This window comes from Microtus oregoni, unplaced genomic scaffold, assembly GCF_018167655.1.
Source record: "Microtus oregoni isolate MIOR12 unplaced genomic scaffold, Mior012 000020F_ref0000438, whole genome shotgun sequence".
Lineage (NCBI taxonomy): Eukaryota > Metazoa > Chordata > Mammalia > Rodentia > Cricetidae > Microtus > Microtus oregoni.
This window is the reverse complement of record NW_024543079.1, coordinates 24378845-24393345: the sequence shown is the minus strand read 5'-3', so window position 1 is coordinate 24393345 and position 14501 is coordinate 24378845. Positions and strand designations below refer to the sequence as shown.

General features: G+C 47.3%; 1 protein-coding gene across 2 annotated transcripts in view; it reads right to left on the bottom strand.

Annotated features, from left to right (window-relative positions):
* Rrbp1 (ribosome binding protein 1) overlaps positions 1 to 14501 on the bottom strand; it is a 68741-nt gene that overhangs the window by 15612 nt on the left and 38628 nt on the right. For both annotated transcript variants that reach the window (XM_041670320.1, XM_041670321.1), the window contains exons 3-7: positions 9954 to 10102; positions 8955 to 9077; positions 5471 to 5623; positions 4626 to 4744; positions 3142 to 3295 (exon numbers count right to left, since the gene is read on the bottom strand). In XM_041670320.1, the coding sequence (XP_041526254.1) occupies positions 3142 to 3295; positions 4626 to 4744; positions 5471 to 5623; positions 8955 to 9077; positions 9954 to 10102 (698 nt within the window). The remainder of the gene's footprint in view (positions 1 to 3141; positions 3296 to 4625; positions 4745 to 5470; positions 5624 to 8954; positions 9078 to 9953; positions 10103 to 14501) is intronic.

The window sequence follows — 14501 nt, the reverse complement described above, 5'->3', positions numbered from 1 at the left end:
AAGCAAGGCACACAGTTAAGACATATAACACTGCTAGCCTTTTTACTTCAAAGTTCAGCCACACAAAACCATCGGTGTTCAACCATGCTTGATCCGTCAAACGGCCATTTCTCCTATTTCAGTCTGCATCTCGAGGACTTCCATGTCAACACAGACAGGTCCACCTCATCCTTGTTCAGAGCAACACAACTGTCGCCCACTCAGTGGCAGAAAGGCCTTTCTCATCTCTCAATCAATCCTCCTCAGGGCATCTGTCAATCATTCCTAAACACTGGCCTCCTGGCGAGTGGGTACTTTACAGGCCAAATTCTGCAAAGGACCAGATCTCTTCAGAACCCAAGTTTGTCTGGATCACGGACGAGTGGGACGAGTGGGACGAGTGAGAGGGGACAGTCAACAAGTAACTCTAGTCAGCTAAAGTGGTATTCCAAGACATCCTCAAACACTTTAAGGGGCTGACAGATTGAAAACACCAATTTCCTTCTCTTCCAGGGCAATGTCTGCACAGGGGTGCTAAGTCAACCATTTTAATGACATGGAGACACAGCTGAATCCAGTGATAGAGCAGCTCTTACTAAGAATGTACCCCTTGGCTGTAGAAAAGTGTGCACTATACAAGGGAAAGTTGGGGTAGCTTTAGGGTGGGTAATATTTTCTCTACATTCAAATGTGTCAAAAGGTTGGCTCAGCTCCAAATAAAAGGCACAAAAGTAAAGAATGGTTCAATGTCTCCCAGTGGGCAGGCATGCTTCTCCTCTGCCCATCCATCATAGCATATATAATATCCTCACCGCTCTGTCAGTACTGAGAAGAACAGGACAGAGACATCACCTGTGCAAGAATATCACCCACCCACCTGTGTCTCTCTTTTCATTAAGTAGGAGAACCAACCTGTCTCATTTTTCTTCTCACTGAAAAATGAGAGACTGCTCATTTTTCTTCTCGTGGTCAACATTAACTAAAGTACTGATTTCAATAAACAATCACAGGAATCCATTCATCTACAGAAATTAAAAACTTCAAAACTTTAACAGAAAGCACATACATACACCTTAGGAGACAACGAGCCTTTTAGTCTGGAAGAAGGTCATCAACATAGCCAGGCTAGTTCTATGCTAGGCCAACAGGCCATGGACTTCCATAAATAAACACTGCTGGGACTTAGGTTCAGTCTATCCTGGGACAAGGAGTCAGGACAGGTTCCATTTACTGCCTGGAAGATGGCTCTAGGGTCAGAGTTAGGGCCACCTCCTGATGCTATGCTTTGGGAACTAAGCCAGCAGGGCCTTGCCCGCCCTGGTCCCCAAAGAGTTAGAAAGGCAGAATGAAAAAGGCCTTTCTTTCTAAAAAGCAAGCTGCAGTCTCGCACGGCTAATCTTCAGTTGCACTGCAGACAGGCACTACTGTCATGTCCAGGAGCAGAGAGGAAGCTGGGCTCAGCCTAGGCCAATTCGTCTTCACACAAGCTAGTAGGAGCATCAGAAGTCGTAAGTCCCGGGACTGACTGAAGCCTTATGGATGTTACCTATCATGCTACGAGGACAACCTCCCTCCCTCTGAAAGAGACTGGGAAACATCTTCCAAGCCACAGCATCTCCAGCCAGAAGCTCACTGTCACTTCAGAGCTGCAGTAGCCAGACTCAGACCCAGAGTCTGACTCTGCCATGCCCCTTGCCATGCAAACTTTGGGTAGTTGTTTCATTTCTCTGGGCCACAAGCGTCCTTGTGAGTGAATGGCAGATGTCAACAGTTCCTACCTTGTAGAATAGGGTATAACATTTAGGGTATAACATTGGTACTTATTCCAAGATCCCAATTTTCTCCCCAGCAATTTTGTCTACTTCCCTTAGCCAAGAGGATAACTATATGTTTTTCCTTGGGTTCCCCTTCTTACTTAGCTTCTTTAGATTCACCTATTGTAGACTCCGTGACCCTTATTTATGGCTAGAAACCAATTATGAGTGAGTACATCCCATGTTCATCTTTTTGGGTCTGGGATACCTCACTCAGGATAGTGTTTTCTATTTCCATCCATTTGCATGGATGGGTGGGTGGGGTGGGTTGGGGGTAAGAGGAGATGGGGAGAGAAAAGTTAGAAGGGAAGGAGGTCGGGCCTTGGGAAAGCAGGAGGATTGGGATAAAGAAAGGTTGGACAGGGGAGCACGGAACCACAATTCTTAGTTAAGGGAACCACTTTAGGGTTGGCAAGAGACCTGACCCTAGAGGGGCTCCCAGGTGCCCAAGCTGAGGTCCCCAGTTAGTTCCTTGGGCAGTTGAGAATAGGGAACCTGAAATGACCCTATCCTTGAGCAATACTGACGAATATCTTGCATATCATCATAGAACCTTCATCTGGTGATGGATGGAGATAGAGACAGAGACCCACACTGGAGCACTGGACTGAGCTCCCAAAGTCCCAATGAGGAGCAGAAGGAGGGAGAACATGAGCAAAGAAGTCGGGACACGAGGGATGCACCCACCCACTGAGACAGTGGAGCTGATCTATTGAGAGCTCACCAAGACCAGCTGGACTGTGACTGAAAAAGCATGGGATAAAACTGGACTCTCTGAACATGGCGAACTATGAGGGCTGATGAGACGCAAAGGACAATGGCACGGGGGTTTGATCCTACGTAATGTGATGGCTTTGTGGGAGCCCAGCCAGTTTGGATGTTCACCTTCCTAGATATGGACGGAGGTGGGAGGTCCTAGGTCTTACCACAGGGCAGAAAACCCTGACTGCTCTTTGGACTGGAGAGGGAGGGGGAAAGGAGTGGGGGGAGGGGGAGAAGGGTGGGAGGAGGGGGCGTAGGGGGGGAGGAGGGGGAGGGAAATGGGAGGCTGGGAGGAGGTGGAAACTTGTTTTTTTTTTTTTCTCCTTTTCTCAATAAAAAAAAAAAAAAAAAAACATTGGTACTTATTGGTACCAAGCACACTGATGCTTAGCACACAGCATTTCCTGTATGCTACTGCTCTAACAAGGCAAAGTTCAAGAGTTCAAGCCCCAAACACTGACTAAACTTCCAGCTGTTCACCCTGCCTGGAAAGGGATGACTATGCTCATACGGAACAGCCACAGGGCTATAGAATCAGGTTCAGTGCGCAGTGAACGGACATTAGGTGGCTACCACTGCTACTCACCTGCAGTTGTAGGACCTGCTTCTCAAAGGTGGCTGCTTTGGCTTCCAGAGCTTTCCGTTGTTGCTCCTCCTGCCGGGAGGCCTCTGACTTCTCCACTAGCTCCTTGCTCACCTTGCTAAGCTCCTGTCTGAGCTTTGCCAGTTCTGTGTTCTGCCTGTAAGACAGTTCCCAGCCCCAGTTGAGGAGGGGGATAGAGACTGGCAACTGATCCCTCTCTCAGGCATATCTGCCCTTTTCTAGTTTAGTGCCCAACTCTTAGGTTCATTATCTAAGAGTAAATCATGTGGCTTTTGGTGTGGATTTTATTGAAAATGGGTTGCCAATATAGTATGTGGAGCAAAAGGCCTCTCTCAGACACCACTGAAAGCAGACAGAACAAAGACAAGACAGGTGCAAGGAGCGTCCCCTCACTCCCTGCACGTGTGGTTCACTTCACTGCAGAGGAGAGGATAGCCAGCTTAGGGAGTGCCTCGTGAAGGCACTGATGGTCCTCGTCCTGGCTCTTTGTTCCACCAGATGACCAGAGAGGCCATTCAAGGCTAGAGATCAAGACACTTAGAAAAAGTGCTTCAGTGTGGCACTTTAAAGTGGGTGTCAGGCCACAAGAATATTCTGGAATTTCAGGAAACTTACTGAAGGAAAGTTTGAGACTAATCAAATGTCTACCTCTGTTACTAGCTAGAAAAAGCATAAGACAAGGGGACAAAAAGAAGTGAAAACCCAGCTGAGAGCAGCTGTGCTTCACTGACAGATGGGGTCCCTCCTCTCTGACAAACTATACCAGAGACCAAACCACAGAACCTTTAACTCAAGCACTGTACAGTACAGAGATCCAAATGACCTGGTAAGGGTGGTGTGGCGCCTTCTCGGGACTGCTTAGGACTTGTGGATGGAAACAGGGCTGGTAAAACCCACTTGGCTGCTGTGGACTCCCGACCAGGCAGGGTTTCTGGACTGAGGGGAGGCAGCAGCCACTACTTGGTGACAATTCCCCAAGCTTCAGAACTTTCTTCAGAAAGAAAGTGACAGAGATTCCACATGACAGAGAACGCCAGAGTTTCTCAGTCCTCAATAGCCTTGCAGTGGAGGACTGAGACCACAGCAGGTCCTTGAAACACCTATACTCTCAACTAGAATAAATCTGGCTTTGATACTCTGTGACAACCCCCCCCCCCCATATACCATGTATGCCAGCAAGGATGAGCAGCAGGTTGGCACACATCAGATCTTTCTGAAGCATCAATGACATGAGGGGCTCTGGGCCAGTTGCTAAAAGATGCAACTGCTCAGAACCCGCATAGATGCTGGATGTGGCCAAGTAGAAACTCACAGGAAGTCCTGTGTATGGCTGCCACACCAGCCCCACACCCAGAAAGATGCTTGACTGCATCTGCTATAGCCCACAAGAGACCCACTAAATCCACCCAGGTTCTCAGTCCTAGGAAACATGTTACCATGGTCTCTACATGGGACACTCAGCTTACTTGCTTTCCACCTGGCTGGTGGCCTGGTTCAACGCATCCCTCAAGATGGAGTTCTCCTGCTGTAGGCGGGCCAGCTGGGTGTTGGGGCCATTCTCCAGCTGCTCCTGAAGAGTCCGGATCTGAAAAGTTACCAACAAGATCATCAGGGCTGGTCAGCCACACACAGCATTAGCAAGGTCACACAGCTCAGAGTGGAAGGTCTGGAGACTACATCTGCTCCAAGACAAGTCAGGAGTGTGCAAAAAGCAAGAGGTACAAGCACTGTGCCACTCCAGTGTCAGGGTCTCAGGGACAAGTGTAGATCTCCTTCACCATCACCCATCTCTCTAGCCAACGCCTCAGACAGATGCACAGGTACCTGAAGTCACACAGGTATACTATTCTGAGAGAAAAAAAGCACAGGGCCACAGAGCACAACTGCCTCAAGGAGGACTCATCTCTTGCCTCCTGAGTCCACATGGCATCCCTGAGACATGTGGCAGGGAAGCAGTCATGCCCACAATGAGCCAAACATAGATTTTAGAAGATAAATGTCAGTCAAGACAGGGAGTCACCAGTGCTGGTCTCCCGATGCAGGAAAAGGTATGTTCAGGTTTCCTACTTTACGGGATCCTCCCAACCACCAAGAGAAAGTGTAATCAGCATCACTGCAGCCTCACCTGATGCAAGGCTCTTTTGAAACGGTGCTGTTTAAAATATATTTTAAACCTTCCTGGTTAATAACATCAGACGTACGGAAATGCCCAGTCAGATTCAGATCCCAGCAGACTTCCTCAGTCTCTGCTCAAGCCTCACCCTCTGTGTCCCCACGACTCACCCAAGCCTGCTCCTTCCCCTGTGCCCACCTTGCCCTGCAGCTGCTGCACCTCCTTCACATGGTCCTGGTAGCTGGCCTGCATTCGTGCCTGCACAGCAGCGATCTCCTGCTCCCGAGCTACCAGCTGCTTCTTCACCTTGGCCTCCCCAGCTGCAGCTTTGGCCTTCTCTGAAGCCATCTCCTAAGAAGAAATGGCAGGTAGGGGTGAGGGAACTTGACCAGGCAGGCAGAAACAGGGCCAGATTACTTTCGTGAAAAGCATTGAAAGGGTAATGTTCTAAGTGGAGTTTGTTTTGTCTATGTAGCCTAGAAGACAAGTATTGTTACCAGCACTCACTGGTGCTCTGATAGCACATTCTTCTGGGATCTGTTCCCATTCCCAGATTAGTGGGGTCCTGCATAGACTGGCAGGGCCCAGAAAGTGTCCACAGACCGGCCTCCATATACAGCCTGGAACCGTACCACCTCCCATCCTGACTTTCTCAGTAGTGTCTGGCTGGTGTTTGCAGGCCTCGGGCTCTTTTGCTGAGCAGAGCCCTATCTTACAAGGCCACACACTTTGGCACTGGAGTGGACACACAATGGTCTTGTCCAGAGTGTGGTGCCTGGAAAGACAATGGCTGGAACGGTTTCCAGAAGGTTTTGCCTTCCTTGGCCTGGAGTCTTCAAAGCTACACCTGGGCCCTGAACACTTAAAAGGGAGCGCTGCCAAATCATAGAGCTCCCAGGAGTGCTCAAGCCCATAAGCTCCTTCAGACACTGGTCACGGGCCCAACTCTGACAGGCCCTTCCAGGTGAGTGGCACAAACTCTGCAGATGACTGGCATTCTCAGTGCATCCAGGACAGGCCTTTTGGCATGACTCCAAGAATGATCACCAAGCAAGACCCTTTCCCAAACATTTTCTCATATACTTTCTCAATGGTTTGGGACTAGGAGATATAACACCGGCATGACATACACACGCTGGCTCTGTTGGGATATGATGGTCCACAATTGCAAGGGCACAAGGACGATAAAAGCAGACAAAATAATAAACATTCAACTATTTACAAAGGGAAGATACAAATACCAACTAAAGCTCCTCCCTCAGCTGCAAGCCAGCCGGGGCCTCAGTGGCCACTTGCTTACAAACAGTCTGTTAGGCTGGGTCAAGCAAGGTCAGAGTATTTGCTCTACAAGGCTCACAGTCTACCAGCAACCAGATACAGGTCTGTGGCAATTATAATGATCACCTCCATGAGAGTTCCATAAGATTCCTCAGTGCTGGTTACAAAACTAAGTTATATAGGATATTAAGAAAATGTCCAACCCACCAGGGAAGTACAGGAGAACCTCAGTAGACGCAGGAAAGAGTAGTGTCCTGGGAGCAGGCAGCCATCCAAAGAGGGGAAGGTAAGATGCAGAGGCCTAGCACTCAGGGTGCAGATTTGGGGATGGAGACTGGGAGCTAGTGACAAAGCATGAAAGAGGTTTAAGTAGAGATCAGCGTTGGATCTCCTGAGCTTATAGGAAACTGGACGTGGGTAGGGATAGAGGATCATAGCTGGACACTGGCATTAAATCTGGATCAGAGCCAAGGCCCACACTCTGAAAGATGAGGTGGGTAACAAAAATCAAGGCTTCTGGACCTACAGTCCATACCAGGAACAGATTCTACTGCCACAACCAAAGAAGGGTGGGACATGAACATGTTTGGTAATTAGGTGCCATTGTGGAAACCATGCCACACAGCCACCTCTGAGGGAGAGCATGGACACTGAGTGGCCAACACAGAGGTAATATCTAAGAAGCCTTACTTCCTTCAAACCTGCCACCCTGTCCTTAGTGAATATGACTTCAGAATGGGAAAGAGCCCACTCTATCAGAGGTTACAACCTCCTCATCTATCATGTCTTAAGCCCTTTCTAAAACTAAAGGGTCTAGACACAACTGACTAGTCAAGGAACATACAGTCTGCTAGAAGGGCAGACACTCCTGCAGCCTCTCATCTGTACTTCAATTTGGAAGTCAGCAAATTTCCATCAGGACTCCTCTGTCTATTTAGAAAGAAGGTATTTTTGTTTTTGTGTGTTTGTTGTTGTTGCTTATTTTTTGATCAGTGACATAAGCTGGAGCCATCTGAAAAGACTGTTGGTTATGCCGACCCTGGGCAGGTAGTAAGCAAGCCAGTAAGCAGCTGTCCTCCACAGCTTCCACTTCAGTTTCTGTCTTGAGTTTCTGCCCTGACTTCCCTCAGTGATGGAATGTGAACCGAGAGTTAACATGAATAAATCCTTTCCTCTCGAGTTGGCTGTGCTGTTTATTACAGCAACAGAAACTTTAACTAGGCAGAAGGTATTAGAACAGCTCCCCAGAACTGCGGACTCTAGTCATCTGATCTAAGAAGTTGGAGGACTCTGCCAAGTTCCATGGTATAAACTCTCACCCTTCCTGCAGCCTAGGCCTAAATCCTAACATGAAGTGTGCATAGAGCTAGGAGGAGATGGTGCATCCAATTGTCGTAAGCTGAAGGCCTGCATTTCCAGGAACCCCAGATAGCTCGAGTAGGCCATGTGGTAACATCTTAAGAGGCAGGACAGGAGGTCACTGAACCCTAAGAAGAGGTCTCTGGTGGATGACCAACTTGTCTATCAACCAAATTTTCTGTCTGGCTCAGAGGTGCAGTCACTGAATTTAAGAACAAACTCAATTTGCCTCATTTCTAGTTTGTCTCAAGTAAAACAGATGGGAAGTACCTAAGGGAAGGGCTATGCCTCAGATGGGGTCAGATATTTAATGGCCCAGGCCATTCCCCTGGGACAGGAAAGGCAAGACACAGGGCGATGGCAAGAGAAAACCCACAGCACCTGGCACAAGAGAGAACTTCCTAACTGAGAGGATACCAGGCCCATGGGGAGTCCCCTAGTCCTGCCCTCTATGTCCTCTGGGGATTCTGGGACACCAGGACCCACCTCAGAAGCAGAGAGGCAAGGGAGAGGCTCCAGTGAGCTCAGCAGTGAGTGACTGTCCAAGCCTGGGGACCTGGTATATCCTGAACAATGCCCCAAACCTGCCCCCTTAGCATCTCTGGCTCACTGCTATCTGTCATTCAGAGTAAAAGCCTTCTGAGCAGCCACAGGCAGCCAAGAGCTACCCTGTACAACACTCCACTAACATCAGAAACAGGGAGGAAGATCAACCTCTGCCCCAGTTCTCAGGAAAACCAAACTGAATTAAGTGTGCACCTCCTCCTTCCTCAATGCACTAACTCAGAAGATGACTTGTCATCCTGGGAAACACTACAATCTGAGGTTCTGGTCGCCGCTGAGCTGCATGTTTTCTTAGACCTCAGAGGAGGGACCCCAATACCACACCATCAGCTCTTTAGACAGCACAGACTCTTCAGTCAAAATATTCTTGGCTTGCTAAGACAGACAAGCCCCTATCCTGATACCCAATGGGCAACTGTGGCTGAGTTTCTCAGAGAACAGAAAGAGAAGGGGCTGCCTCACTTCTGAGCTTAGACAGTACCTTGTTGAGTTCCCTTAGTTTGCTCTTGGCGACAGCCGCATCCTCTTGCTCCGTGGCTAGCAGCTTTTCTTTCTCTTCTAGCTGGCGTTTCAGAATTGCTACAGGGTCACCCTTCTGCGTGGCCTAAAAATGTTGACAAAACCATGTTAAAGGGTTTCCCCCACTTTGGCAGTGAAACAAGAGCACTGTGGGTAGGTAGCTAAGTACCATCTGACCCTAGACATAGCCATGAGGAACAGACGGTCCAGCCTTCAGAAACTCCTAGACCTTGTGCACATGGATGCTTGCTGTAGTTTTCATAACCATAGGATTTCCGGTCTTAAAGCCAGTATATGCAGCCTAGAGGCCACTGGCTGCAGTATGGGAGCTAGAACAGGAAGTCTGTATTCTAAGGACATGGTCTGAGATAAGCAGGGACTATAGTTACCTTGACTTCAACACTCATACCCAGGAAACACCCCCAGTGCTTACTTGCTGAGGAGCTCCTGCATCAGCAAGAACATACAGAGCCTGTCATCCCCCAGTGAGAGCCAAGAAATGACTAAGCCCCAACACCTCCAGCCACTGAACTGACCAGCAGAGTTACTACCCGACTAGTTAGAGACAAACCCATGCATACCTCACTCCCTAGAACAGAGGCACTAGAGTAGGAATCAGTCTTTGAGTTTGCCATGGTAGCACAAGGGACATGTCACAGGGCTCTGCCACACACTATGTCTGGATTTCTTTCCTTATACTCTGGCCCAAACCCCTGCTCTGCCTTCCGGGCAGACAAGCAGTAGTAGATCACTGACAGCTGATGCTACATACTGAGCACAGGCAGCAATGGCAGGATTCTCTAGGATGTGGAAGCCCTTCCAACCCTTCCAGGGACATTCTTTTTGCAGTTTGACAAGCAAGGTATGCCTTGGTAGACAGTGTCTGGGCAGGGGCAGGACTGAGCAAGACGCTGATCTCAGGGGGAACGGCGTGAGTCATGCCAGCCCTACAGTGGCCTACCTTATGCCAGGTGTCCTGAGTAACTCCAGTCTTCTCAGAGAGGATCTCAATAAGCCGTTGGGCCTCACCCTCATTGAACACCATGCTTCCAACTGTGGAGACCAGCGTCGTATAGGGCAAAAAGAGAGGGCTGTCGCAGTCTTGGGTTCCTGAAGAGGGAAAAAGGAGCAGGGGCTTACATTCCACCCCAAAACAAGGGATGTACAACAATATCCCTCAAAAGGTAGCCCTGGTCAGAGCCAAGGAGAACTGTTCCATAGCTTTAGAACAGCAGGCTGGTACAGTGGGCTTCTTTTTAAATGATGGGTCCACATCATTGCATAGAGTCCCAGCAAGACTAGGAGAAACATCCTCCTTATTTTATATTGGTAGTAAGAATCATATTCAGGATTCGGTGCGTGCTAGGCAGATGCTTTGTCACTGGGCTACAACTTCCTTCTTTAAATTATCAAGACTGAAGCTGTGTGCGGATGCGGGGATGAGGTAGCTTTGTTGATAGAGCTGCTAGCACACACAAAGCCCTGGTTCGATCCTTGGCACTGCACAAACTGGGAGCTCCAGAAAGGAGGAAGGGAGATCAAGGTCACACTGCACTCCACAGTGAATGAGGCCAGCCTGAGTTACATTAGACCATGCATGTCTTAAACAAACAACAAAAAGGATGTGCAAAACTATGCACAATACATTTTCCTCTGGGGTTTTTTCCCTTTCTTCTTTTTCTAGTAAACATTTGGTTCATCTCACCTTCCATGGCTCAGTGAAATTCCCTTTTCTACCTCAGCATCTCCATGGGCACTGACTGCCCGTGACTAACAAGGGTGATCAGAATCACACATGCAAAACCTTGGAAAAGGCTGGCGGGTACCAGGAGTCTGCTCCCCACACTCAGGAACAAGCACTCTTATCTCTAGTCTCCCTGAATGGAGCTTAACTAGTGACTGGCTTCAGGAGAGGAATGGCTGAGCCAGGTCTCCCAGAACGAGCTTGTTCACCCCCATCACAACTATCACTGCCAAAACCCAACAAAATCCTCCTAAACATCCCCATCCCCAGTCCCCTTGTTGATACTCATGCTGCCTACAGGCAAGAAATGAGTGAACGGAGATAGCTCACCTAAAATGACTAGGGAATTCCTTCTGCTGATATCTAAATTTGCCCCACAGTTGAAACAAAAGGCCAAATGCACTACAACAGACAGACAAGAGAGGCCTGCAACAGGAAATTCAGCTAAGCCTACCTTCCAAGGACAAGGAATGGGAGGGTTCCTCCAGCAACCTTGAATCCTCTGACTTGTCACAATATTCCTACTTCTAGTCACAATATTTTCATCACAAGTGAAAGCACTTAGCACGATACTGTAATAAGGGGAAGGTGGGATGTGGGCGAGCTGGTTGCTATGAGCACCTTATTTTATAACTTCTTACCTTGGGAAAGCTCAGTAGATTTAAAAATAACCACATGAGCACTAAAGGCCTAAGAGTTTGTATTGCCAAGAAAGTGGAAGAGTGTGTGTGTGGGTACCTCCTTAATTTCACTGAAATATGTATGCGCACATAACTAATGGTGGACTTACATACTAGATGTAATCCTGAATGCTACAGAGCCAAAATAAAACAAAACACCCCATGAGCTCACTCTCAGGAGGAACCCCCACTGACACAGTTTTTGTTGTATGTTTTCCCATGCAGCCCCAACCTTGGGTGGATATTCATTGCGCAAGGTTTAAAAACCACAGGCGAGGAGGCATGATGTCCTCTTAAGACTCTGTGGAGTGGAAGGCTGTAGAGACATTCCTTTCCCGATTCAGAACAGTCTAGACACAGTGCTCCCTGAGAACTCGTATGTGACTCTTGCGGCCTGTGATGTGCTTCAAGCAGAAAGTTTACATGGGGTTTCAAAACTCAATGTAGACAAGAACGTAAACCAGTAACCTGACATATTGGATGTGAATTGGTAAGTTGGATGAAGTATGCTGTTAATACTCATTCCAACTGTTTCTTCTTGGCCTATTCTAAAATGGCTAGCCAGGACTATTAAGCTACAGATGTGGTTCACACCATATTCCTCTTGGACTGGCTGTTCTATGCCCTTCCAACCCCGTGATCTTAGAAGGCCCTATCCTCTAGAAGTCCCTGAGTGGTTGAAATCTCAATTCTCCACTAGTAGACACTCTTCTAGTGGGCATGTTGGTATATGCCTGTAATTCCAGCACTTAGGAAGTAGAGAACAAGAGTATTTAAGGCTAGCTTGGGATACATGAGACCCTGTCTCAAAGAAGGAGAGGTGGGGATCCAAATAAAGACACTGCCCTTCAGGCCCTATCCATTGAGCCTCACCCTTTACCATGGGAGTGAAACATTTGTCTATCACTGCTGGAGGAGGCCTTGCTACTGAACATCAACATAGGTACACGCATCAGCTATGAGAGGCTTCAAGATGCTTCCAGCACTATCCAAAAGCTCCCTCCTACATTCAGAGGGTTTCTGAGGCTATTCTTTCAAAGAGGCACTCTAGACTTCCTACATCCTCCTTCAGGATCTAGCCTCATAAGTAGTCTTCACCCCTCAACAAGGAAACTTCTCTATGCCACAGAGACCACTACAGAAAACTTCAACCAATCAAAATGCAGAGCTATAGAGCCCAGTCCCAGTAGACACATCTACAAAGCACCTAAGGCTCAGGGAACATGGTGGAAGAAGGGGCAGAAAAAGCGTAAAAGCCAGAAGAGTTTGCTGCGAGGTTTTGTCTACTAGCAATGTCAGAAGCTACTAGAATATCTAAAGTATAGCTACACCACGTGCCTGCCCAAATGTGAGCTGAACAAGGCTACATCAGTAGCCTTGCCAAGCCAGATGTGGGGAGAAGCTCGCAAGATGTCAACCCTACAAAAAGAATGTATAGACAATTGAGGAAAGCTGGGAGTAGACAATGTGGCCTTTCCTGGGGAAAAAGGACACCAGTTTGGTTGTCTTCCCTGAAAACATACACACACAAGTAATATTATGCAGACTGAGTAGGTTACATTTAGAAATGTATACACATCTACAAATACATATATGCATGAAATTACAACTAATGAAAAAGGCCATGAAGGAGAGTGGGGAGGAGTGTATGGGAGAGTTTGGAGGAAAGGAAAAAATGTTGTAAATATACATATATTTTATAAAATCGCAAAGATTTAAAAAGAAAAAAGAAAAAGAAAGCATTTAAAATACAATAAAAACCAAAATAAAATCATCTTGAAGACATTTTTCTGTCAAGTTTTTTTTAAAAGTAGCATTCTAATGAATCCTTATTAAACTTCCTCTAGGGTAACTATGAATTTCTGTTAAATCTTTCAATTAAAAGTAAACAGTTGTAACAATTCAAAGAACCCAAAGTAATGTAAAGTAAAATTGAGCCTTCTCTGCCTACCCCCTTCTCCACCACAGAAACTTCCATGGCCTTCTCCACATACATATTCTCCTTTACATTGCTTTTAGAGAGTAAGAACTTCACAAAATATTTTTCATTGAATCTTTGAGGTCTATTTAAAAGGGGGGGAAAAGGCAGTATCTCCACCGTCTCTGAATCAGAGGCAGTAAAACTGACAGAAAACCTGGGTCCCTGGATGAGGCACCTCCATACAGCTTGCCCACAGGAGCCCCGCAACCCACTCACATCACCCCACTCGCGCCTCTAGCTAATGTTTGAGGATTCTCCTAATCCTTGGTATTGCGAAATCTTAAGGTATTAGAATAAACTTGCCAAAGACTCCATATCTAATCTGTTAACCACAGTCTTTAAAAAGAGCAAGGGTTAGGGAATTCCAGAGGAGGTCAGCTCCCTGCACTGCTGCCCTGGCAGCTTGGGTCTGGTTGGCTTTGGTAAGTATGCTCTGGAATGAGGCAGACAGACAGCAAAGAGCAGCTACAAGAGGGAAACAACCAGATCCTGTCTTTGGGGGACACAGCAACACTCACCGTGGGCCAGGCCCTTCAGGAATGCAGAGCTATACAGACCCAGGACAGGCCTGTCCTGCATGGAGGGGCCTGAGGTACAGGGCTTCACTTTCACACGGGAGACAGTATAGAACCCCTACAGCTGCAGACTAAAAGATTAGGCTGTCAACACTGATAGCTAACTCCATAAAAAATAAAAATAAAAAATAAATGGATAAAGCCACCAAGGGGGTTAAACAAATATATGTGGGCCAGGGGCCAGCCTATAGGTCACCTCTGGCCTTGGATATATATATATATATATATATATATATATATATATATATATATATATACACATATATACATATACACACACACACACACACACACACATATATGCAGTATCTATGGTTTCCAATGGCCTAGACTAAAATGTCAACTTCTGACTCAGCTCCTCTGACAACTTTATGTCCTTGGACAACTGGCTTAATTACCTCCCATCTTTGTTTCCTTGTCTGTAAAGTCAGTAATAACTGTTCCTCCCTCACAGCCTGGCTGCAAAAATTAACTTACAATGTGCCTGGAATGAGGCATGGAGGAAAAGCATTGAAAACTAACCCCCAGG